The 23,210-nt window shown below is 40.9% G+C and overlaps 2 protein-coding genes and 1 long non-coding RNA gene across 3 annotated transcripts; 1 reads left to right on the top strand and 2 right to left on the bottom strand.

Annotated features, from left to right (window-relative positions):
• Positions 1-864: 864 nt before the first annotated feature.
• LOC119158860 (keratin, type I cytoskeletal 13-like) lies at positions 865-6,754 on the bottom strand. Its single transcript, XM_037411256.1, has 8 exons — positions 6,017-6,754; positions 5,167-5,249; positions 4,541-4,697; positions 3,725-3,886; positions 3,225-3,350; positions 2,767-2,993; positions 1,610-1,977; positions 865-1,218 (listed from the first exon to the last, which is right to left on the bottom strand). Exons 1-8 carry the CDS (start codon positions 6,752-6,754, stop codon positions 1,193-1,195), a joined length of 1,887 nt encoding a protein of 628 aa, XP_037267153.1. The 3' UTR covers positions 865-1,192.
• Positions 3,273-18,730, top strand: LOC119158865. Its single transcript, XR_005107997.1, has 4 exons — positions 3,273-3,304; positions 7,111-7,117; positions 11,665-11,667; positions 18,675-18,730. It is a non-coding gene; the product is annotated as an uncharacterized LOC119158865 (long non-coding RNA).
• On the bottom strand, positions 14,635-22,082 carry LOC119158861 (keratin, type I cytoskeletal 9-like). Its single transcript, XM_037411257.1, has 9 exons — positions 21,070-22,082; positions 20,375-20,457; positions 19,657-19,813; positions 19,100-19,261; positions 18,642-18,767; positions 18,180-18,406; positions 17,301-17,623; positions 16,710-16,811; positions 14,635-15,837 (listed from the first exon to the last, which is right to left on the bottom strand). Exons 1-9 carry the CDS (start codon positions 21,733-21,735, stop codon positions 15,812-15,814), a joined length of 1,872 nt encoding a protein of 623 aa, XP_037267154.1. The 5' UTR covers positions 21,736-22,082; the 3' UTR covers positions 14,635-15,811.
• Positions 22,083-23,210: the final 1,128 nt, after the last annotated feature.

Here is a 23,210-nt window from a genome sequence, read left to right as displayed (position 1 = left end):
GTAATTTTTTTGAAATAATGGGTATAAAAAAGCTGGACAGAAGCAAATGCAATTCCCAAAAGCTAGCTAATAACAAGAGAGTGCTTTCCAGTTATTTGTTTGTTGAGTTGCTCCGAGCTCTTGCAGCAGCCAAGCAATCAAATTTTTTCGCAAGTTGTAGTCAGGAATGTTTTTAAGTAACAGTTAGGTGTGTCTGAAAGAGTTATAGTAATTTTCTTCATTGTACAGCTCTTCCCATATCCAAAAGTAAACATTCCAGGTACTTTCACACGTGCTTCATTTGTCACAGGTACAAGGCGAATATTCTTGTTAGTATTAATGTTTTATGGAGGAGAACGTTGTAAAGCTCCTGTAAATTGTATTCCCTTTTAACTTCTTTTTCTTGTCTCTTCGAAAACAGATTCCTAGTTTGTGTATTTCCAGTATAAAACAAAAAGTGTCAGTTAAGTTTTTGTGAATCACAAATTGAAATATTCCTTTCATTTTACAATCATGGTTCTGGAATCATTCATGTGTCTCTGTCGGGCCTGGGTGGGCACTCCTTTGATGCCAACCTTATTAGCATTCATGTAGCGCTGGGATTCTGCAGTCTGGTCTGGTCTGATAATTAACTGCTATTGAATCTTAGGGCTCAGCTCCACAACAGTATCTGGCGCATTATTAAAAAATGAGGGCACAGCCCAGGATGCTCCAAGAAAATTATGATCTGCCCTGAATGCTCAGACATTGTGCTTTAACTCTAAATTTCATTATCAACTATTGTAATAGATCACCAAGTTTTCTACCTACCATGTGTTGGCATGGCTTTGTATTTTCTTTTTATGTGTTTACATCTATGGAATGGAAGAAAACCTACACACAGGATTCTGGTTGCATCAGACAGAAATGAAGTTTTATTAGCGACATTTTCCCCATCCAGCCCAACCCAAGTAACAAACAGCTTGAATCTCTAAAGCAAGTAGCTCAAGTGCCAATGATTGAAGCCACAAAGCATTCCAGGCAGAAGAAGCGCGTAGCATGGTGGGCAGGTGGCCCCCAAGTAGCTGTGATGGGCCTTTTTGGATAGATGGCATCAGCAGCATTGGGGAGCTGTGAAGAGCATCTGTCGTTCCTCGGGAGCATGGGCAATATAGAGGATTTGGACCAATTTCTTTTGAAAGGTCTTGCACTGTAGGATCCTTATTATGTATGCTTAGTCAAAAGATTTTCTTCCATACCCTGTTTGGAAATAAAACAAACATTAATTTTTTCAGTACTGACATGTGATAGGTGACCATAAGCATTCCAAAAGCATAAAGGCAAACTTCAGCATGGTACAAACCCATCAGTATTTATGAGGTTCTGCAAAGAGAGATGAAGAAAACCGGCTGTGGTTTTAACTACATGATTAGCTGATGTCACCCACAAAATTGAATAGAAATTGAATGTGTGTTTCTTAAGCAGAATGGATCCTTTGCATACAAATAGAAAAGAATTGTTAGTAAAAGTAAATCTAACACTTTCCAGAAATTTCAGTTTATCCTCAGAACTGTTTACTTCCTATGTTGGTACAGTGTATGAATTATTGAGGATGGGACTGAGAACAGTGTGCCCATGCAACAGTTCTCACCTTGGCTTTCACCACCACTCCTGCAGGACTGTGACTGGGAAGACGAAGAGTAGGAGTGGGAACTGCTGACGCCTCCTGAGATCCTTCCTCCTCCTCCTCCTCCTCCTCCTCCTCCAACAATACTACTGCATCCACCGCTGCTTCCCCCTCCTATTCCTCCACTTCCTCCTCCCATTCCTCCTCCACCACTTCCTCCTCCCATTCCTCCTCCCATTCCGCTGCCAGAGGAAATGCCACCACCTCCATATCCACCACTCATGCTACTACCTCCTCCTCCCCTTCCTCCTCCAGAAGAATAGCCACCACCTCCTATTCTACCACCTCCCATTCCTCCTCCCATTCCTCCTCCCATTCCTCCTGCTGGGATTCTGCAAAGAGAGAGAAAGAAGGAGAAAAAAAATTAATCAAATGCATTTTTGACCTCAGAAGAAAATCTGTCTACAGATACTGTGCAGAAGCCTGCACTTCCCTTGTCTGTACTTCTTTCTAGACTCTAGCACAGATCAGCAAGAGAACTGATGCAGTGCCAAAAATCAACCTCTTTTTTCAATTTCAGCTTGAATGCAAGAGTTTTTGCTTTTCCCATATTCTGCTCAGATATTTCTTGCAAGATTTAGCATTGCTGCTGTATGAGTGTATGATGTCACTGCGCTCCAAATTGGAAAGGCAGAACATGAAGCTTTAGCTCTTCTTTCAGGTACCACTTAAAAGCAGAAGCAGGCTCACTGCATAAGGGAGACTGAATCAGCTTGAACTTTCAGCATGTTGCATGCTGAGACTTTTATGAAGATCTGGAAAACTATGGTCATTTTTCTGCTTATGGTCTTTTGCAAGGTGATTTCTGTCTGTTAGTTCCTGGCCTTTTCTAGAACCAGGGTGAAGGTAAGTCTCTGTATGTGGGTTTCCCTGTCCAACCTCAAATTGGTAGTTCAGAATTTCAGCATTAAGTTTTTTCATATGATTTATATTTTGAACAGGTTTGCCAAGAAATGCGTAGTACCTCAAACCTGGGAGGCAGGTGGTCAAGATAGCTGAATTAGCCTCATTTCAGTACAAAATCTGTTTTGCAAACCTAGACTGTTAATTTCCTGTCTTTGTGGCTAATCTAGCCACCCTGGATTTCACACAACGCTCTGTTCTTTTGTCGATTTACATACACAAGATCATGCTGCCCTTCCTCAAGCAGTGCCCGGTACTGAGCAATCTCCTGTTCCAGGCGGGTCTTGATGCCCAGGAGCATCTTGTACTCTTCATTCTGGCTCTCCATCTCGCAGCGGATGCTGGCCAGCTCCTCCTCCAAGGGGCCGATCATACCCTGGATCTGCTGCAGCTGCATGTTGTAACGACGTTCTGTGTCTTCCAAGTTGGATTGCAAAGAGTCTACCTGCAAATGGAAAACAAAACAGAATGTTTACAGGAATGTGGCAAATTTAACACATTTTTGTGGAAAAACTGGAGATCTTCACAAACCAGGAGAAAGCATATCTTTGAAGATAAATAATCCAGTATCCCATTCTCTACAGCTGGAGTACTTTCTAGGTCTAACCGTTCTTTCATTCTAGTGACTCATACAGCCTGTGTCACAGGTGAAGCAGAAGCAAACCTCTTTACTTACCATGCTGATTTGTGACTGTAGCTCAATTTCCAGGCTTTGATATTCACGTCTCAGCTCAGAGATCTGTTGGTTGCTTGATTGTATCTCCTGGCCACTTGAGTGGACTTGTTGATTAACTTCTTCCATCTGAAAAATTCACATATGAAATTAAGGCATTTTTGATAACAAGAAAACATTGTGGGGTTATCATAAAGGCACTGAGAAAGAAATTAATAAGAAAAAGAAAGATGTAATGTAGAGTGACTGTGTATATTTCCCACATGCCACTCTGCTACCTCACTCTTGTGTAATTCACCTTGCTACTGGAACACAGAGATTCTACATGCTTTACTACATAACCTCAATACTCCAGAACTGACCTGTTGCAGTAAACTGCTTACATTTATTTAAAGTTAATGTTCCTTAAATAATTCATGATAAGTTGCCTTTCCTCTGCTGGATGTTAATTGGTCCAGCTCCTTGTGCAAGACTGAGTAATCAAAAAAAACCCCATGCTTTACCTTGGTTTCATACCAGCTTTCCACCTCTCTCCTGTTGTTCTCAATAAGCCGTTCATATTCGCAACGCATTTCATTTAGTTTTTCCATCAAATTAATGCCAGGAGTAGCATTGACCTCCACATTGACATCACCACCAGATTGTGTTTGCAGTCCTTTCATTTCCTAGAAAAAAAAAACATCAAAACCCCACCATGCTGTCAAAGGGTGAAGGTAAAGAAAAATGTCATAGTTTCAAATAAAGGAAAAGAAAGAAACACAAACCCTCACACAGATGTATCACTCCTGCAAAGGGGGCCTCATCTGCCCTGGTCGTGAAAGGGAACAATTCTGCCATTCCTAAGGCAAACTTTATAGTGAACAATAGCCAGGCACCACATACACATTGACCCTGATATTTTCTCCTCAGGGTCATAAGGAATTTGATGCAGCATGCTTTTTGTGAAAATCCTTTTATGAATTTTTCTTCTTAATGAGAAATACCATTGCAGATAGTATAAATATTTTCTTTTAACTCCTCCCTATGTTCTATGCAATTTTCCTTCCATGAGTTCAGCAACAGAATTGTACTTTGCACTGAAAGCCGTTCATTTCCCTGGTCTCATTTCAGCACATGTTGACCTAGGTGTCTTATTACATCAGTTGTGGGCAGCTATGGATGCTACATACTCCTGAAAATCAAAGCCAGATTATGTCAAATTGAGTGATCAAAGCCAGCAGCCAGAGTCTGGTTACTGCTAGTGGAAGAAATCCACAGGAAATTCTCTGAGTATTGAGTTTTCATTAGTTATTATTATTTTAAAGTGTGGAGAAACTTACCTCTTCGTGGTTCTTCCTAAGATAGATCAGTTCCTCTTTTAGGGATTCAAACTGTGTCTCCAAGTCAGATCTGGCTAGAGTCAGTTGATCCAAAAGTGGACGTAATCCATTAATATCACTTGCCACACTCTGGTGGAGAGTGTATTCGGTTTCATACCTGAATGACAGATGAGAAAGACAGTAAAAGAGCTGCCAGACCTCTTTGTTCATTATCTTGACTACGAGCAGTTCCCATCAGTACCTCTTTGGGTTTTAATCTCATTGCTCAGTTCTTAAAGAAAGGACCTAATTCTCTTTCCATCTCTAATAGGTTTGTTTGATTTTGGTAGAATTTCTGTCTATGAGATTTATATGATGAGGATTATGCTTATAAATCTGCATGGAAGGATAGAGAAACTTAGAATGTCATCCTTTAAATGGCACTCTTCAATAACTTGTCTGGAGAAAAATAATGATGAAAAAATAATAAAAAAATCATTCTCAGAGTGCTTTCCCCCAAAATTGTATATTCTGTCATTGGAGCCAAGAGGCTCCAATTAAGCACCTCAGAAGTTTAATCAGCAATATGAACTCATTGGGGGCTAAAGGGAGGCAAGATGAAATGAGACAGGAAGGGAAAGACTCACTTCAATCTGAAGTCATCCACAGTCATTCTGGTATTGTCAATGTCAAGAAGGATCTTGTTAAGGTCCACATTTGCACCAACAATCTGAAAGGGAGAGGGCAGATGTTATGTGGTCAGTTGTCTTTTCAGTCTGACGCACAGAGGCAGAAAATACCTGTACAGAAACATGTTTCAGAATATCTTCATGGCAATGTCAAGCCTGACTAGTGCTGCAGGAGCTATATATAGAGAGAAGAGTTTATTTCTTCCAGTTAAAAGAAAGTGCCTTGGCTGTCAGTTTTAATTGACAAATATTTATTAAAAATACCTTGCTGGAAAGAATAATTAAATAAACTCCCTATATTCAAAAAACAGTGGAAAAACATAATTACCATTGCATTTGGCATATTCATGTAGGAGATACAAGACTATTAAATGGCTGAGGGCTGGAATCAGACTAAATGCACATGTTGGCTCATCCAACATGTATATTCACAAAAAGGTGCAATTATTATGCCACTAGTAGCACAACATAAGCAAGCAGTGGTTATATCTCCTGTTCAAGAGAGCGAGGAACAAACCAGCAATAGCCAAGTGTTGAAGAGAGCACTGGACAGGCCCCGTAATGGGTGTGCGAGTGATGATCTGCCATCCCACCACACACTGCTACCTGCGCCAGACACAAGTGTGCCAGCATATACACATCACCCACAGCCAAGACAAGCTGGCAGTCAGGCTTTGTCACCACATCAGTCTGCTTTCTGGCTAAAACAAAGGAGGGAATATATTTCCCCAAATACGGATATTGTGCTGCAGGAGGCAAGTGCCGTTCTAATGACAGTCTGTTCAAAGTTAGTCAAATTACAACGTACCTGGTTTTGCAGTTCTTCAATTGTTCTGTAATATTGGCTGTAGTCCCTGGAATGAGTGGGACCTTGGTTTTTATACCACTCCCTGATCAGTTGTTCAAGCTGAGTATTTTCATCCTCCAAGCGTCGCACTTTATCCAAGTAAGAAGCCAGGCGGTCATTAAGGTTCTGCATGGTCAACTTTTCATTTGTGGAAAGCAGGCCGGCATCTTCACCAAACCCCATTCCACCGAAACTACCTCCACCATAGCCACCACCACCACCACCAAAGCTGCCACCACCAAAGCCACCACTACCCCCGAAGCCACTAAATCCACCTCCACTATAACCACCACCGCCAAAGCTACCTCCACTGAGGCTGGCTCCATAGCCACCTCCCATTCCCCCAAAACCACCACCGCCTGATCCAAATCCTCCTCCCATGCTTCCACAGCCCATTCCTCCTCCATAACTGCCGCCACTCATTCTCCCACCATAGCTACTGCGGCTAATCCTCCCACAGCTGCCACTGCTAAAGCCCCCTCCATAGCTGCTCCTGGAAGCTCCTCCACCAAAGCTTCTCCCAGAAAAGCCTCCGCCACCTCCAGAAGAAGTGTATCTTCTAGTGGACATAGAGGAGTATCCACCAGACTTACGCACTCCACAGCTGCTACCCCCTCCACCACCACCACCACCACCACCACCACCACCTCCACTGCTAATTCTAGTGGTACTAGTTGAAGATTTAGTGCCACAGCTCATAGTGGCGGCAGGTGAGAGTCTAACCACAACCCCAAATTTAGGTGCACAGCCTGATAAGATTCAGGACTGTAAATTTTCATCCCTAGCTCTCTCTATTTATACTTTTGACAGTGGGTGTCACCATCAGGGTGTTTCTTTCTCCCAGGGCATTTACCAACCTTGTTGTTTGTGCCAAGAATAATTTGCTGAACAATATTTTTTTGCTGATATCTCAGGCAATCTAGCCCATTGCTGGGTTTATTGTGTTTGTTTAAGAGTGAACGTTTAATTTCTTTGGGGTGGCATTCTTTTCATTTAACTTTTTCTGAAAAGATATTTTACCTCATCCAGCCTGAATCTGCTTTATGACAGAAAAGCCACTTCGTACACGATCCTGAAGCTACTGTTGACATAATGTGTACCTGGTGGAATTATACAGAGAGATTTTTTGTTCTCAGTTCTTCACTAGAAGAAAGAAGATGAGGCCCAAATCCCTCATGTTAGACTGTGCATTTATTTGTTCAATTCTTAATCTACTTTTTTGCTAAGATTTTTGTAGCTGCTGTTGTCAAAGGCTATTATTCTCTTTTGCTCTTTGATATTTTGTGCATTTACAATCTCCTATACTGCTTATATTCTCTTTCTCACTATACATGATAGTGCCAGAGTTTCGTTAACAGGACTGTCTACTTGTCTATTTAGATTTTCCAACTTGTGTGTCCCTGCCATCACTTAGTAATGCCATCATCACTGCAAGCAATGCAGTGGGATTCTTATTTAAAAATCAAAATCCTTCCTTTGTGAAGAAAGTGATAAGACAGCACACTAGGTAGCTAGGCCCTAGAATTCAAAGAGGAAAAAAAAAATTGGTTTTTTTTCACCAAAGAGCTATTTAATCTAAAATAGTAGGAAGATTAAGGATAGTTTAACTGTATTATAGTCAATTGCAGCACAGTTAGAAGCTGTATTAATGCAGACAATGACCTACAAAGTATTGTGTGGGAGAAGACCTTTTACAGTTTTATATTAAACCACTCATTCCCTCTGTTGTTACTCTGTCATGCATTACAGGTGATAGAGTAATTATATATATGGCTTTTAATGCAGAGATCCTTAAGACTCTGAAATAGTATCCTGAGAGAAAAGTCGATGTCTTCTTACACACGTCAATTGAAATCAGACTGTTGAGAGGACAAGAGAAATTACACCATACTTCAGTCTTGCTCTGCTTCCCAGAAGTTTACCCAAGATGGCCTTGTAAGCAGTTTTCATCCTCAACTGTTAGATTTGATGCTAAAGCAGAGTAGCTGAAGACAGAATGGCATGTGTCTGAAAAATCTGTAAGAAGAGTCTGAGTTTGGGCAAACGGTGCTGACTGACTTTTTGATTCCAGATGACTCTCATCTACAGAGACACTTTTGTGTTATAATGTTTCATCTTTGTCCTGGGTGAAAACTAAACAGTCTGGTTCAAACACAGAATCTTGTTCCCTCAGCATCCCCTTAGCTCTGTTCTTCCACTTCAAGCTTTTAGAAAAAAAATTCATCTTATTTGTTAATACAGTAGAAACTTCATTCATGCAAACAGCCAGTCCCTGCCGCCTAGTTGCAAACACCAGCATTTGTGGTCCTGCTGCAGATGGACCTCAAACTTACAATTTGCTTGGAAGAAAGTGAACATTTTTCCAGTGACAGTTTTGTTCTCTGTTACTGAAATGTCTTCATTGCCTTTCCTCCTCTCTGATTATTGATCCTCTAATGACTGTAAGGTATTTATGAAATGTAGCAACCTCCCCCTAAACCTCAGGTGCAGGGAACAAAGAAAGGCACATCTGAGGAGCTGCCATTTGTTGTCTGCTGTCCTTTTCTCAAAGACCTTCTTCAAAAAGCGCTCTGGGAGGTGACAGTGCAGTGCACTTCTTGCTTTCCAAAGGCCAACTTGGTTTGGGAGCTGATTGTATGTTGCTGCTGGTTTTTACACTCTGCTGTCAGTCTCCATGTGCATGATTCTTTTACAAATTGTATTGTTGCCTCTTAACTTCTGGTCTTTTTGAAGTGAAACTGAGAATTATTTAACATTTTCTGACTGAATCCATTGTCCTGTCCTTTGCACTGTTGCTTTTGCCAGCTTTGCTTTATTGCTGCTTATGCAATCTCTTTCAAAAGCTCTCTGATTTTATCTTGCTATTTGATATACTCAAAGGCTCAAAGATGATGAAAGATTTCAAGTAGCTTGATGATGTGATAATTTCTCATTGATTCACAGCTGGAGGATGGTAGTGTCACCTCAGCAGCATAAACAGTTTCTGGGCTTCTGCATGTTCTCTTATTGGTGCTGAAAGATGTATTTTACTATATGCAAAATGTTTTTTATTTTTAGTGTTGCTTTGCCTTTGTGTCTGTGTAATGTCGTTTTGGTCAATGGGGGCCCTTTTTCACAAATTCCATTATGGTAAGTAAAATTGATTATTGCATTCAAATTTCCATCAGTGATTCCAGTGATAGTCCTTATAGATGCTTTTCATAGACATGCTAGAACAATCTATCGCTTGTTAGTGATAGTGAGCAAAAAAATCTCTGTAGTATTGCCAAAGGAGTCTCTTATTCTGTTTATGTACTTTCTGAGAACCAACATTGTTTCCTATTTTATTTATCAGTTGTCTTTTTCTATATGTATTTGTTCACAGCAGGGATTTGCCCATACTGGAAGATCCTTCCGATAAGGGCATATCTTATTGTATGCTTGGAAAGTACTTTAAAAAACAAAAGCAATGAAAGAAAAGAAAAAGTCAAGCCATTGAGCGTGGAGAACTTTAGATAGCCTCAATATTTCATTTTAGTTCTATATTATTGCCACTACTTATATAAAAAAAAGGAACACAAATACAGGTTTTTGTCTTTAGATCTTCGGTAGCTTTTCAGTCATACGCTCATAGGCTATTCCTCTCTTGCCTTTACTGTTACTATTATTTCATTTTTATTACTAGTTCAGTCTTGGTGCTTTTTATAGAAATCCTGCTGGCTATTAGACTATGCTCTGTTCTTACCAGCTGAAAATTTTCCCTTGTGGTATTTTGTTATATTCAAAGCCACTATGCTCTCAAAAATGTAGTGTGTCTCTTTGGAGTATAATATTAAGGTACCTGAAAAATACAGGTGAACTATGAGTACTTTGTCCTCCTGTAAAGTTGTATACATTGAATTACCTTCTGGCACATTTTAATTTGTTGATTATTAAATATTATCTGCACAAATGCTTACAAACCAGAGAAGATCTACTCTGTGGACAGGATGAATTTTTCCTTTCTGAGCTCTATAAAGAGCCTTCAAAAATTTTTGTTCTCTGATGCTTTCTGCTAATGTGTTATATGGCTGATGTAAAGTTTATAAGTTACAGAATTACCTAAAAGGGGCTGGCAACTTTAGGACCTTTTCACATCTCTTTCCTGTATGTGATGCACAGTTTAATCATGAATATTCTTGTGTAGATACAGCATCCAGTATGCTATACAACATCGCTGTCTCAAAATCAAATCAGAATAAAGACATTTATTGCCACAGCTACAAGCATTACTCAGCCTGCAGAGTATCTGGATGTTTTGACACTGCGTACTGCTTCTTGTTATGTGCAGCACATGCCACATTTCAAGTACAGCTGACATTTTTTCACTCTCTCTCTCTGTTACTGTTTTCCTTTTAATCAGGCCTCTGTGATACATATCAAAGAAGTGACTGCCTAGCATCACAATGAAGATGAACTCTGTGAGCAGCCCACACTGCTGTACGTTTTAGCAAAACTAGAAGACTTTTGCAATAGGCTGGAGCTGCTGCATTTGAAACAGACCTGGAGAAAATGTAATCTCACTTTTATGTCTATGCACCGAAAAATTAAAACATTCCCCCGTAGTTCAGTGTCATTCTGAAGCCATGCTTCAGGCAAGTGCTAGAGTTTATTCTCTTGATCTGTTTAGTAATCTCTTCCCATCACTCTTCCCAGAAATTTTTGTAAGAGAGGATCTGTTTTCACCTAGGAGTCTGTGCTCACTTTTCATTCCTACTTCATCTCATAATGTTCTAGTGAAATCACAATAATTTCCAAAGAAATTAAGATTAGACCCAGCAAAGGAAACAAGGACTGTTGAGGCAGCAGTGAGCTTGCCTGTGAGGTTTAAAACCTCTAGCACTCCCCTAGCACACACTTTTGTGCAGGATAACTTGGAACTTCCAAGCAAGTAGGTTGGTGGGAAGAATGCCTGTCGCTTAGATCCTGACAATGTACAGACCATTTTTGTCATTTGGATGTGACAGTCATGGGTCAAGGCTTTCGTGCCCTACAGCTGATGGGCAGTTTACAGGCTACTAATTACTGCCTGTGGCTGCCAGTTATCATTTCTGTCACTTTCTAAGCCAGAATCAGAGAGCTGTCCCTCTGTGATTACCGCGGTCTCCTACAGGGTATTCAATTCAATTGGAATAATTTTTTTTGTTGGTGCTAAAATGGAACATTGCTTTTCATATTGCCTATAACAGCTGGAGGGCACGATAAGAGCATCTGCCAACAAAGTCTCCTGCCTTTCTCTAGAATTTAGGTGCCTCAGTCCATTTGGGTTAAGCAACCTCAGATGCCTTCCAGGCTGTGGGCATCTACAATAGTTCTGTCCCCTTGGCAGCGTTGATTACTGCAGTATCCTGCGAGATAGAACATAGCAATTTGAATCTCAGCAGGCAAAGGCACTTATCCACATACTGCACTTTCTGTTACTACAACTCATGTTGTATAAAAAAAGGCATCCATTCTTCTTGTTTTACCAGGAGGAAGGTCATGCTGGCCTGGGGGAGGCATGGCGCTGGGCTGAGCTTGGGGGGTGGGGGAATTACACACTTAAGGGGCATCTGCCTGGTCTCTGTGTGCCATGGGGACCTGGGAAGGAGCTGGTATTTGCTCTCCTTCGCTTCAGCCTGGTCTGAGCAAGTACAGAAGCAGCCTAGAGAACTCGCTAGTCAAAAAGTAAGATTTAGTGAATGTAATAATTCAAGGTGGTTAAATCCCCACTGAGCCAGGACTTACGAATCAGAGCTATGGACTTCAGCTAGTCTACGTGTAGCTAAATCCTGTTTATGCCTACTGCCTTTGGGGATCTGGTCCCTGCTTGTTTGTCCATACGGAGATTTATTGTCACAAAAATACTTCTTTAACAACACTTTAAACAAATGGCTGCCCAAGTGACCTGTGTTACCCCCCCAGAAAAGCGAAGAAGAACCACTAGGACATTCATGTTGAGATGAGTGCGTTCTAGAAAGCTTTGCTAGTTTCTTCCTTCCCCCCAACGGTGCAGTGACATGGCATACCTTGCTGTATTAATTCCGTAGCCCATGAACACAGCCTGTGAGCATTCGACAATTTAGGCATTTGACAAAATAGGGCTGACAATTAATGCTAAACAAAAGAGAGATCAGCAGAATATATGCATAGGCAATTTTGAAATTACATCTGTGCCTTCAAATGGACAAATGGATTGCTCTGGGAGTACGGAAGCCAAACACAGGAGTGTGTGTGCACATGTATTTTTGCCTAAGGTTGTTCTGAAGGTCTTGTTCTAACACGTACTACAATTTTCTTCTCAGAGCACTAATAGGAACATCAGATAAGCATCCGAATTGCAACATATTGTGCTCATAAAATTAAAGCTTATTATGCTGATTAATGCCCAACAAAATATATGCAAATAGGAAGTGCAAGGTTCTCCTCACTACTCCTAATATTGCTGGAGTCCCACTTTAAACGTGCCCTAAGCTTTGACACCTGACACTACAATATTTGTATTTCTTACTCCTGTTTTGCAATAGTTTTGGTTTTCTATCTCTGTTCCTCCACATAAGTTCTTTTGCATCTTTGTTATTATGACAAGCCTGTTCTCTCAGTAAGCAAATGCTAGGGATAACCTAGATGCAGAGTTTGCATTTACAAAATGGAGAAAGAAAAGAATACTGAAACTGGCATTTTCTTCCAGGGTATGGTAAGAAACCATCTACATTCAGTCTTCTTATTGTCTGTAATGAGCATTAGTGACATGATTAAGTAGGTTTGGTTTTTTTAAGTTTATTGGTGGTTTCTATTTATTTTGTCACATACTGTAACATGTAGCAAATAAACTTTATTATGAAGCTTATTTGCATTAAAGGTGCAGACTCATTACATGCAAGGAACATTATAAGAACACCTTGTTAAGAAAGGTACAGATTTTAGGTAAGGAAGAAAACAGCACAACCAGTGCTGAGTAGTGAAAGTTGTAGTAGCAATATTATATTATTTATCCTAACTGCTCAGAAATTTTTACATATCTCTGTGTGTGATTGTAACATATCATTGCAAGCATTTAAATCGGCAGCAGATCAATAGCGTGGTACGGCACATTCCAAAGGTTGCACCAACATGGTGCTGCAGTACGGGTTTCTCAGGGGCAGAACTGCCTCATTTCCATGTGGCTTCTCCTTCCCACACTTCAAACTCTGCAAGTTTCATTCTGCTTTGCTCTCACAAGGATTTGTTTCAGGGGAATTTCTTCTGCAAGGGTAGGTGCATAGATGTTAGATGATTAGATAATTGGCAGTAAAAATATTAAAAGTAAGTTATATTTTTGGAAAGAAGGACAGGAGCAAGAGGTATCAGTAGCCCTCAGAGCTGCTACGATGGTGCAGAGCAGCAAGCTCCAGCACAGACAGACTGCTCCTCCAAGTAAATTGTACCTAACCTAAGCCTCCCCAGTGTTGCTGTAAGGCCAGAGGTCAGACAATGGCCTGTAAATCACTCTATAAAAGCCAGGAAGCATGCACTCAGCAGAAACATTTTTGAGATTAACTTGGGAGGCTCTTGGAGGAGCTATGAGAAGCATGGCTTCTGTATTGGGAGTATGCTTTAATTTGGGCTGTTAGTTTAGTATCCTGAATAGACAGGTCTAAGAAAGAATTCTCACAGCCTGCAAGAGGTGTAAAACTAGCAGAGCAATCAGCTAGGTGTAAGGGACAGCTAGCAATATAGAGACATGTATGATGTGATGCTTCAAGGGTTTTAAAAATTAAGTAGGCAATTTTGCAATAGGAGGGAGATGGGGGTGTCCTTGCAAACTTAATCAACACTGCCTTTTTTACATGTCAGCTCAGGGGCATCAGTGCATGCTTATATATAAAGTAATCCTTCGCAGAGATTAGCCAGTCCTCAGACTCCCCTAGAGACACTGGTCAGAAAAAAATTCTCTTCATAGATTTTTTTCTTTTTAAATACTAATCACATTGGCTGAGAGCCTGGCGTAAGGCAATGCAGTGAATCACTGACACAGATCTGCCTAGAACTCAAGCATTCAGGATTCCCGTTCCCACGGTCTCCCACTCAATCTGTGTTTCTCAACCTGCTCCAGTGGGTGATGCCTTCCTCAGAGTGGAAAAACAAAACTCATTACTGTAAAACTGAGAGAGAAAAATTCACAGCAGTGATACTCCTGTCTGGTTCCCTTTGTTTGTGTTTGAGCAGATGAGTTGAGAAATGCAAGGGATAAAGACTGTATTAGTGAACAGGTGTCATGTAAGAGGCTCTCTGAATTATTGTCATGTCAGATACCCCATGTAGTACATTTCAGCAATTCAGCCCACAGGGGGCCTGCATACCTGGACCCCACACTTAATTTAGCATCAGCAGAAGTGAGAAGCCCTATAAGGGGTACAGCACTGGGGAGCACCTACCCAAGATGAGCAGCTACCCAGGGCATAAAGGAAGGAAACGTGGCTATAATTAAAACAAAGAGAGAAAGTTCAATCTCTACATTTTAGGGCATTTGCACCCTTATCACTGTGAGCAGTCCCTCTACTGTGGGATCTGTAGGCAACCCTTAAACTTAGTAACTTGGTTTGGGAATCTTTTCTCTTGGATATCTTTTTTTTTTCCTCTCAGTCTACCACTGGGTTTTGTAAAATCACATCCTAAATATAAATAATTTGCCAGTCTTCTTTGTAAAACATATGCCTGTCCATACTGAGACATGAGAAATGCTCTGAGTGGAAATACATAGAAGAGACCAGGTATTGTACAGCTACCAGACAGCAAGGCATGGTTATCATCAGTAAAAATAACCTGTGAATTTATTCTTCTGTGAGACCATGTGCATGCGATTTGGTTCATACTGCAGCTTTATGAATTTATTTTACAGTACAGAAAATTACTGACACAAAGTAGGGATATCTTCTTACTCAGCTTTTATCCACTTGTTATCCAGTGTGTACCCAAGCAGGTAGCGCTGGGTTTGTGTTCATTTTGGATAATTAATTGTACATGATCGGACTTCTTTACTCAGGGGTGTTTGGCACTGGGAGCTGAAAATTTCCATCTTTAAATTCCATGATAAAGAAGGTTCATAATGTATTTTAGTAACTCCTTAGGAATAATATTTTTTTTAGAGGCTTTCTGGGGATTAGTCAGCTCCTCAAACCCACCCTCTCTTTCCCTGAAAGAAGTTAATAGCAGAAATGAGTAGGGCTTTTGACTGTGAGTTTTCCTATTGCAGGGACCACCAAAGCATTCTTCAAAGTTTTGCCCAGTTAATCTTAAATGTGAATGTGTTGCTGCAAGCTTTTGGGTTATCTGCATAATCTGACATGTTACTGTGTATTCCACAGGTGGGGCTTGATATTTGTAACTGATTCAAACAAAAATGTCCACTAAAGGAAATTTCTCCCAGACATGGCTTTCTAGTTGCATCAGAGAGAAGCAAAGATTTATTAGCATTTGGGGGTGGGGTGGGTGTTTTTTTCTTTTTTTTTTTTCCTTTTTTTTCCCCCTTACAGAATACCAATCACAGTAGAGATTAACTCAGGTAACAGTGATTAGGAACAGAAATTCAGATGGAAGAAGCAGGTAGGCCATCCAGAGAGTTCTGATGAGCCCCCTGGAGTGAACAGTGTTGAGTAACTTAACAACTGTTTGCTCTTGCTCTTCACAGAGGCGTGATCAGACATGATCAGTATCGTCTTGCTTGGTCTAAAGCCCACTGGTAGTGGATCCTGCAGTGGAAGATGCTGGTTTTGCCAATCACTCCTCAGACTTTCTAAAACTTCCTGTTGAAAGATGAAGGAAAGCAAGAATTTATTTGAAGAAATGTTATTTCATTCAGCATTCTTAATCTTTTTATTATTTCATAATTATAGATTTTGCGGTTCATGGGCTAGATCTTTTCCCCAGCATTCTGGAAAGATTAGAACAGTGTTAGACTTTACATTTGTACAAGCATGGGTGTTTGCAGCTTTATCATCCTAAATACATGGACCTGCTTGTATTCTCAACTGTGTAAGTGTAAAACACTCTTTAAATTTAGACACTGTAGCAGTATAAATCAAATACAGACAAACTTAGAATCCGTATCTATGTGCGTATGGATATTTACAACAAATTTTTATAAGTTAAAGGTGGATGGCGCATAATATATTTCAATCTTGCCTACAAAGCATTAGTATACATAGGAGTGTTGCAAGTCAGGTAGGTTGTTTTATCAAAGGAATACATTTTTATGGAGGAGTTGGCAAAGACTATTAATTTTTAGAAACTAGGATCTCATCAACACCAAACCTTACCAAAAAATCTTACTCATTACACAAAAGCCTTCTGAATTCGCTGCCTTTGTTTTCAGCAGCAAGAGAGTCTGTGTAGTATTCTTAACTTTCTATATTGATGGCTTCAAGCCTTTCAGTCTACAGCCAATACTTTCGTGACCAAATGTTAGTCTGTGATGGAAAACAGCATGTTTGTGAGACAGGCTACATCTTTACCTAGAAGGAGTAAGTGGAAGCCCCAAAGCAGGATCATTTTCCATCTTTTTTTAAAAAAAAAGATCACAAGTGGGTGAGAACCTTTCTAAAAAAGTATAACTTCCTGTTCATTTTCAACATTTTCAGGCATTTGTCTGAGATGCTGTCAGGACCTGGAGACTTACCCAATCTCATCGTTTTTATGGCCTCAGACACTTCTTCCATTGTTGCTCCTCTCTCCAATGTTTTATTCCCCTCCAGGCAGAGCTTCATGTTTTCAGCACCTCCTGGAACCACAGCCGTGAAATCAGGCATGGAGAAGACCTGATCATTCTCCATCTTTTGCTACTTCAAGATTTTGCAGCTAATACCCCTTGTATTTTAAATGGCTTAGATGTTCCATCCCTGCTTTAACCATTTCTCCCCTTATACCAGTTACATTTCTAACATTTGGCTTCGTTCCAAAACTACTGACTTCTCTAGTTCCCTGCATGCTTTGCACTGGGCATTGTTTTTCCCTTTCCCCCTTCATTTCCTCTTTCTGCATGCCCTGATACAACTTTTCGTAATGTCCTCTTCATTCTAATCACTTGTGAAACTACTACCACCTTGGTAAGTTACTGGATAAGAACAAATGTCAAAGTGGACCTAAAACGTGAAAAAAATAGTAAAAATGTCTCCAGATTTCCAAATAAGGAAGGAAGCTGTCATATCCTTTCCTGCTATTCAGAGAGAGAAGTGAGTGGGAGGATGTACTCTTTTATTCCAGTTTTTACCTGGGCTTTCACAAGACTTGCCAGACTGGGAAGATGAAGAGCGGGAGAGGCAGGATTTGCCCCCTCCTCCTCCGCCGCCACTGCCACCTCCTCCACCTGAAGTTTTACCACAGGCTCCACCTCCTATTTTTCCTCCACTCTCGCCTCCTCCACCTCCAGAAGAGGAAGTTCTTCCGTAGGATCCTCCAGTTTTTCCTCCACTGCTTCCTCCACCTGAGGACCAGCTACTTCCTCCTCCACTACTTCCTCTTCCAGAACACCAGCTAGTTCCTCCATGACCTCCTCCTCCCGAAGATCCACCGCTACCTCCTCCCTGTGAGAAGCTGCGAGGAAAGGGAATGTATATGTAAGATTTATAGCAATATGACTGGTGTCTGGTATCCTATCAGCTAGATCAAGGCCACTTTCTGACTCCCTCTGACCTCCTTGTATGACTGAGAAATTACTACAGTGTGAAACATGTTATAGAGAACTGGTTTCAAACTATTGTAATTAAGGGCAAATTAACTGGTCTGCACAGAAGACAAAGAAAGGTAATGGATGGCTTTAGGAGTCTTTCAGAATATGTACTTTGAATATTTATGAAAGGCAGTTATTTTCTTTCTTACCTTTCATTTTCATATATAACTGTACTTAGGAGAAGAAACGGCAAATTACAGTTCTAAATAGTTTTGTAAACATTTTGTCCAGTTCATAATAAGTATAGAATAATAAAGCTTTGTACCCTGCCAGCTAAGATTTAGATTCTATGTGAATTCTTGTGATTATAGTAAATATATTGATGATTAATCAGTTCCACTAGTTCCTAATATAAATGTTGCTACTTTCATCTTCATCTGTTTGCAAAGATGGCATGTTAATTAATCTGAATGTACGTACCTAATATCATGCTGCCCTTCCTCAAGCAGTGCCCGGTACTGAGCAATCTCCTGTTCCAGGCGGGTCTTGATGCCCAGGAGCATCTTGTACTCCTGGTTCTGACTCTCCATCTCGCAGCGGATGCTGGCCAGCTCCTCCTCCAAGGGGCCGATCATACCCTGGATCTGTTGCAGCTGCATGTTGTAACGACGTTCTGTGTCTTCCACGTTGGATTGCAAAGACTGTAGCTAAGAATGAAAGGAAAAACAGAGATATAGAAAAAATACATATAGGAATGTGGCACGTTATGGGAACGTGGCAGGATTAGATCATTCTTACACCCAAAACAAGAAAAATCTTACATGGTGTCGGATGTGCCAAGCATCTCCATTAAATGGAGTGCTAGCTATAGCTTATCTGCTGCCATTCCAGAACTTAATGTGCTCTTTGCATATCAGAGGATCAGAAGCAATTGTTGCCTACCATGCTGATTTGTGACTGCAGTTCAATCTCCAGGCTCTGATAGTCACGTCTCAGTGCAGAGATCTGTTGGTTGCTTGATTCCACTTCCTGGCCACTTGACTGGACTTGTTGACTCACTTCCTCAATCTGAAAAATTAATATACAGAATTGGAGGTTTTGAGTTTTACTTACAATGCCAACATGGTAATTTATCATGGAAGCATCAGGCAGCACAGGTTGAAGAAAGGCCACTTGTCCATCTGTAGTATGGGGGCTGTTGAAACTTGCTTGTATGGCTCTGCCAGTGCAGTTCAAGCCCACCTGTGATTTTCTTTATTTTAATCAAAGAGATTCTACCATTATGCCCTGAAAGCAATGGATGTTGTCGTTCAAAGTGCCATTCATCTACAGGAAGGTGTTACCAGAAGTTGGTATCATTTTTCTTTTGTAATGTGAAAATTCAAATTGTAATCATTTACCTTGCTTTCATACCACCTTTCAACCTCTTCACGGTTTTTCTGAATAATATGTTCATATTCTTGTCTCATATCATTCAGTTTTTTCAGCAGATCCTCTCCAGGAGCAGCATTCACCTCCACATTCACATCACCACTGGACTGTGTTTGCAGTGATTTCATTTCCTGCAGAGGAAACCCAGCCCCAAGGCAAAGAAACAAAAATGGTGCAATTACTTAGTGAAAAAGTTCTGGAGTCAGTTAGTGTGCTCTGACATCATAAACCATCCTGGATCCTTTCAACAACATATATATGTGTGTTGTGGGGGTTTTCTTGTTGCAGTTATTTGGCCTTGACTTCCCAGTCATTGCTTGTTGAGAGGGCCCATGCTGAGCGGTGCCCTGGAGCAGCCTGGGCCTGGCAGCCTGTCTCAGGAGGCCCCTGGCCAAGCTGCTGTACCTTAGGAGAGCAGGGAAGACTATTTAGTGCAGAGGATGTTCCCTGCAAAACCTCCCCCCATTTCAGATACTGTAAGTGTTCTGGTTTTCCTCTGCAGTTTGCGTTTCAAGCCAGCTCTTACCTCCTCATGGTTCTTCTTGAGGTCAATCATCTCCTCCTTTAGAGACTCAAATTGCATTTCCAGGTCAGACCTGTTCAGAGTCAGGTTATCCAATAAGGGTCGCAAGCTATTAATGTCGGCCTCCACGTTCTGCCGGAGACCGTACTCTGTCTCGTACCTGCGCCAAGGACAGTGCAGAACGGTCAGCCCTGGCCCTGGCTTCTCAGTCCTTTTCCTACTGACTTTATTTGTGAAAAAGTTGACATATTCCAGTATCTCAGTGTCTGCTTTTGTGTCTATACTTTGTAGCACATAGCAACTCTCAACCAGCAGAATGATGAAATCAGCAGCCAGTACTTTAATATTAATACTTTAATATTCAAATGTATTATGTGGTCTTTTTCGTTGTCTCTTCTTACTGTAGACTTTATGCAGGTTTCATCTGTCTGTTTCACCTGACTTTCAGTGAGAGAAAATCACAAATTTTATTTCCTTAAAAATAAAGCTTTTTTTAAACTTTGACTCCACAACAAATAGGGAGTATTCCCATTGAAGATCATTATAGAAATAATGAAGAATTTTTAAGTCTTATAAATTATTTCAGTTTCACTGCCATGGAACCAGGACAAACCCTAGTCTCTGTGGACTGATATTTGTTTATGGAATGAATTTATGAAACTAAGTTGAGGAAAGCAGGAGAAAGGAAGTCAGTGCCTGGAAAAGAGGAATATGTATTTACTTTATCCTGAAGTCTTCTGCAGTCATCCTTGTGTTATCCAGGTCCAAAAGTACCTTGTTGGTTTCCACAGCTGCAGTCACCAGCTAGAAGAGAACACAGTATGCTAATTTTCCCGTTGAATCTCTCAGGTATGCAAAAGGGACAGAAATATGAATGCAATCTTTGTTATAATTCCCAGGTGTTTGAGGGGAACGGTGTTTCCTACATACAGAGGCCTGCAATGATCTTCTACAGTGCAAAACAAAGAGGTACCTGTGTGAAAATAACATCAGAACTGTAAAAACTGCTTTGTGAGTCCCAAGAGTCCTTTCAGGAGGCTTGGTGTCACCACCATTGCTGTGTCTCACCTCCCATGCCCATGGGCCTTGAGCTGTACCCAAATGTCAGGCACTGCACATCCCAGAGGGTAATTGTTACCATTTTTCCTATGCTCTAAAATCCACTACAGGCATTCTGAGAGGCTTCACTTGCTGCCAACAAGCAGTCTGTGGGGTGTACTATGGGGTGTGTGCATTGTTTCTTCACCTCTGGTTGAAGATAGTTGGATGCATGCACAGAAGGCAGAATTTCAAGTGCAAGAGGCATTTGCAGAAAGACAATGAGTTGAGAAGTATCCGTGCTGGGTGCCTCAAACATTTTACTCAATTGCAGGAAGTCTGTCAATGCTTAAACTTCTCTGACAAAGAATATCCTACCTGATTTTGAAGGTCTTCAATTTTTCCATAGTAGTGGCTGTAGTCCTTTGTACCAGTGGGACCTTGCTTCTGGTACCACTCCCTGATTAACTGTTCAAGCTGAGCATTTTCCATTTCCAAATTTCTGACCACATCCAGGTAAGAAGCCAGTCGTTCATTAAGGCTCTGCATGGTCAGCTTTTCATCGTTGGAGAGAATTCCCACATTCCCTCCATGAAAGCCACCACTGCCAAAGCTGCCACCGCTGAAACCAGCACCTCCTCCACCAAAGCTTCCTCCATAACCTCCACCAAACCCACCCCCACCAGATCCAAAGCCTACTCCCATGCTGCCACAGCCCAGTCCCCCTCCATAGCCACCACCGCCCATTCCCCCTCTATAATAACCACCACTCATTCCTCCTCCACAGCTACCGCTGCTCATTCCTCCTCCATAACTACTGCGCCTGATCTTCCCATAACTGCCACCGCCTCCCCAGCTGCTCCTGGAACTTCCTCCACCACAACTGCTGCCAGAAATCCTGCCACCACCGCTTGTCCTAGAAGTGATTCTGCTCGAGGAGGCAGAGGAATACTTACTGCCTCCTCCACCACCACCACTGCCACCACTGCCACCACTGCTCCCTCGCAGGCAGCTTTTCGAGGTCTGCTTGGAGCCACAGCTCATAATGGCAGTAGCAAATGACTCAGGTTAAAAGTCAAAGCTGGTCTCACAGTTGTTCTGGAATCATAGCTCCGAATTCCACCCTGCCTGGTCTGCATTTATACCTGAGATAGTGGGTGGCACCGTCAAAGGGAGTAACTTCTTTCCATGTGCATTTGCAAGCCATAGTTTTTCTGCCAAGGGTAATTTGCCAAAGAGAGATGTTTGACAGTGTCAGGAAGCTTAACCCATACTCAAAGTGTTCATGACCATTTGTTTATTGATACAAAACATGTAATTTCTGTTGGGTGGCTCTGAATTAGGTAGATCTTTTCTGCGATCTAGTCCACTGACTTACAGTCATCTGAATTAAACTCATCCCACTCACCTCATCCTGTTCACATCTGTTTCAGCACAACAATAAACTGTCATAGTATGGGACAGTAATGAACATTGTTGAATCTCTCTTTTAATTTTTATTTTTAAATTTTTTAATTTAAATTTTTTAAATAAAAATTTTAATTTTAATTTTTAATAATCATTCCTCATGCTCTTTCCCCTTTCAGATATTTGTCAAGAATCCCAGCTGATTTTTTTATACTTAAGTGATATTCTAATAAGCTGTAGTTTATCATTTTCTTATGCTGTATGCTCCTTATTTTTAGTCCTTTATTGCTTTATGCCTTTTGAAAACATCGCAGGATGTATTTTGTAGTTTCACTGAACTGCTCTGACATCTTTGTAATTTCTCATAAAAACTTAGTGAACGTTGGCAAATAACATACCTGTCAGCAATTTATTCCAAACATGCATCTACAATTATGTTTTATAAATAACAATTTAATTATGAAAAATTATATGACACCAACTGGATAATGGCTCTGTGTAAGACTGTCAGGAAAGGAAGTGTGACAGGTTGTTGCAGGGAATAACTCTCCGTGTGCTCGGCCCAAATGAAGTTGCAGGGTGGCTGAGAGACCTGGGAAAGCATCCTGGCTCTGGGCTAGTCTCATGAGATGTCTGTGGATATGAGAGAGAATTTTCTCTCTCACTCCTGAAGGCATTTCAAAATGTCAGTCAGGATGTTTTCCTTACTCGCTGCAAATAGAAACATACTTACTCAGAGGAGAGGGAGAAAAGTTAAGTGTCTGGTTTCAGGGTTAAGTCAGGAAGTTGTACATCAAAATAACATTTTCCCTTCAGTTTTGTTTTTCATTCATGGACACGGCATGATGAAAAGTAGGAAATATTTGCTATTGTACATCTTCTTTTAAGATTGTATCTTTTTCAAATACATAGCAGTAGATGGCTCGGCTGAGCGTCTGCCTTCTGAGCTCTTACAGCAACTTGTTTCAAGTATTTGAAATTTCTTTCCTGACTGCCTCTCATGTCTGTTCTTTCCCAGGCACATATCTTTAGAAAAATGCAGTCTGTTAGCTTTCCATCATTCTTTGTACGTGGCACTAGCTGTGTGACATCCAACTTCCTGTATCGATTTG

This window comes from Falco rusticolus, chromosome 18, assembly GCF_015220075.1.
Source record: "Falco rusticolus isolate bFalRus1 chromosome 18, bFalRus1.pri, whole genome shotgun sequence".
NCBI classification, from domain to species: domain Eukaryota; kingdom Metazoa; phylum Chordata; class Aves; order Falconiformes; family Falconidae; genus Falco; species Falco rusticolus.
Note: the sequence above shows the minus strand (reverse complement) of the source record. Positions and strands in the feature narration are given on the sequence as shown.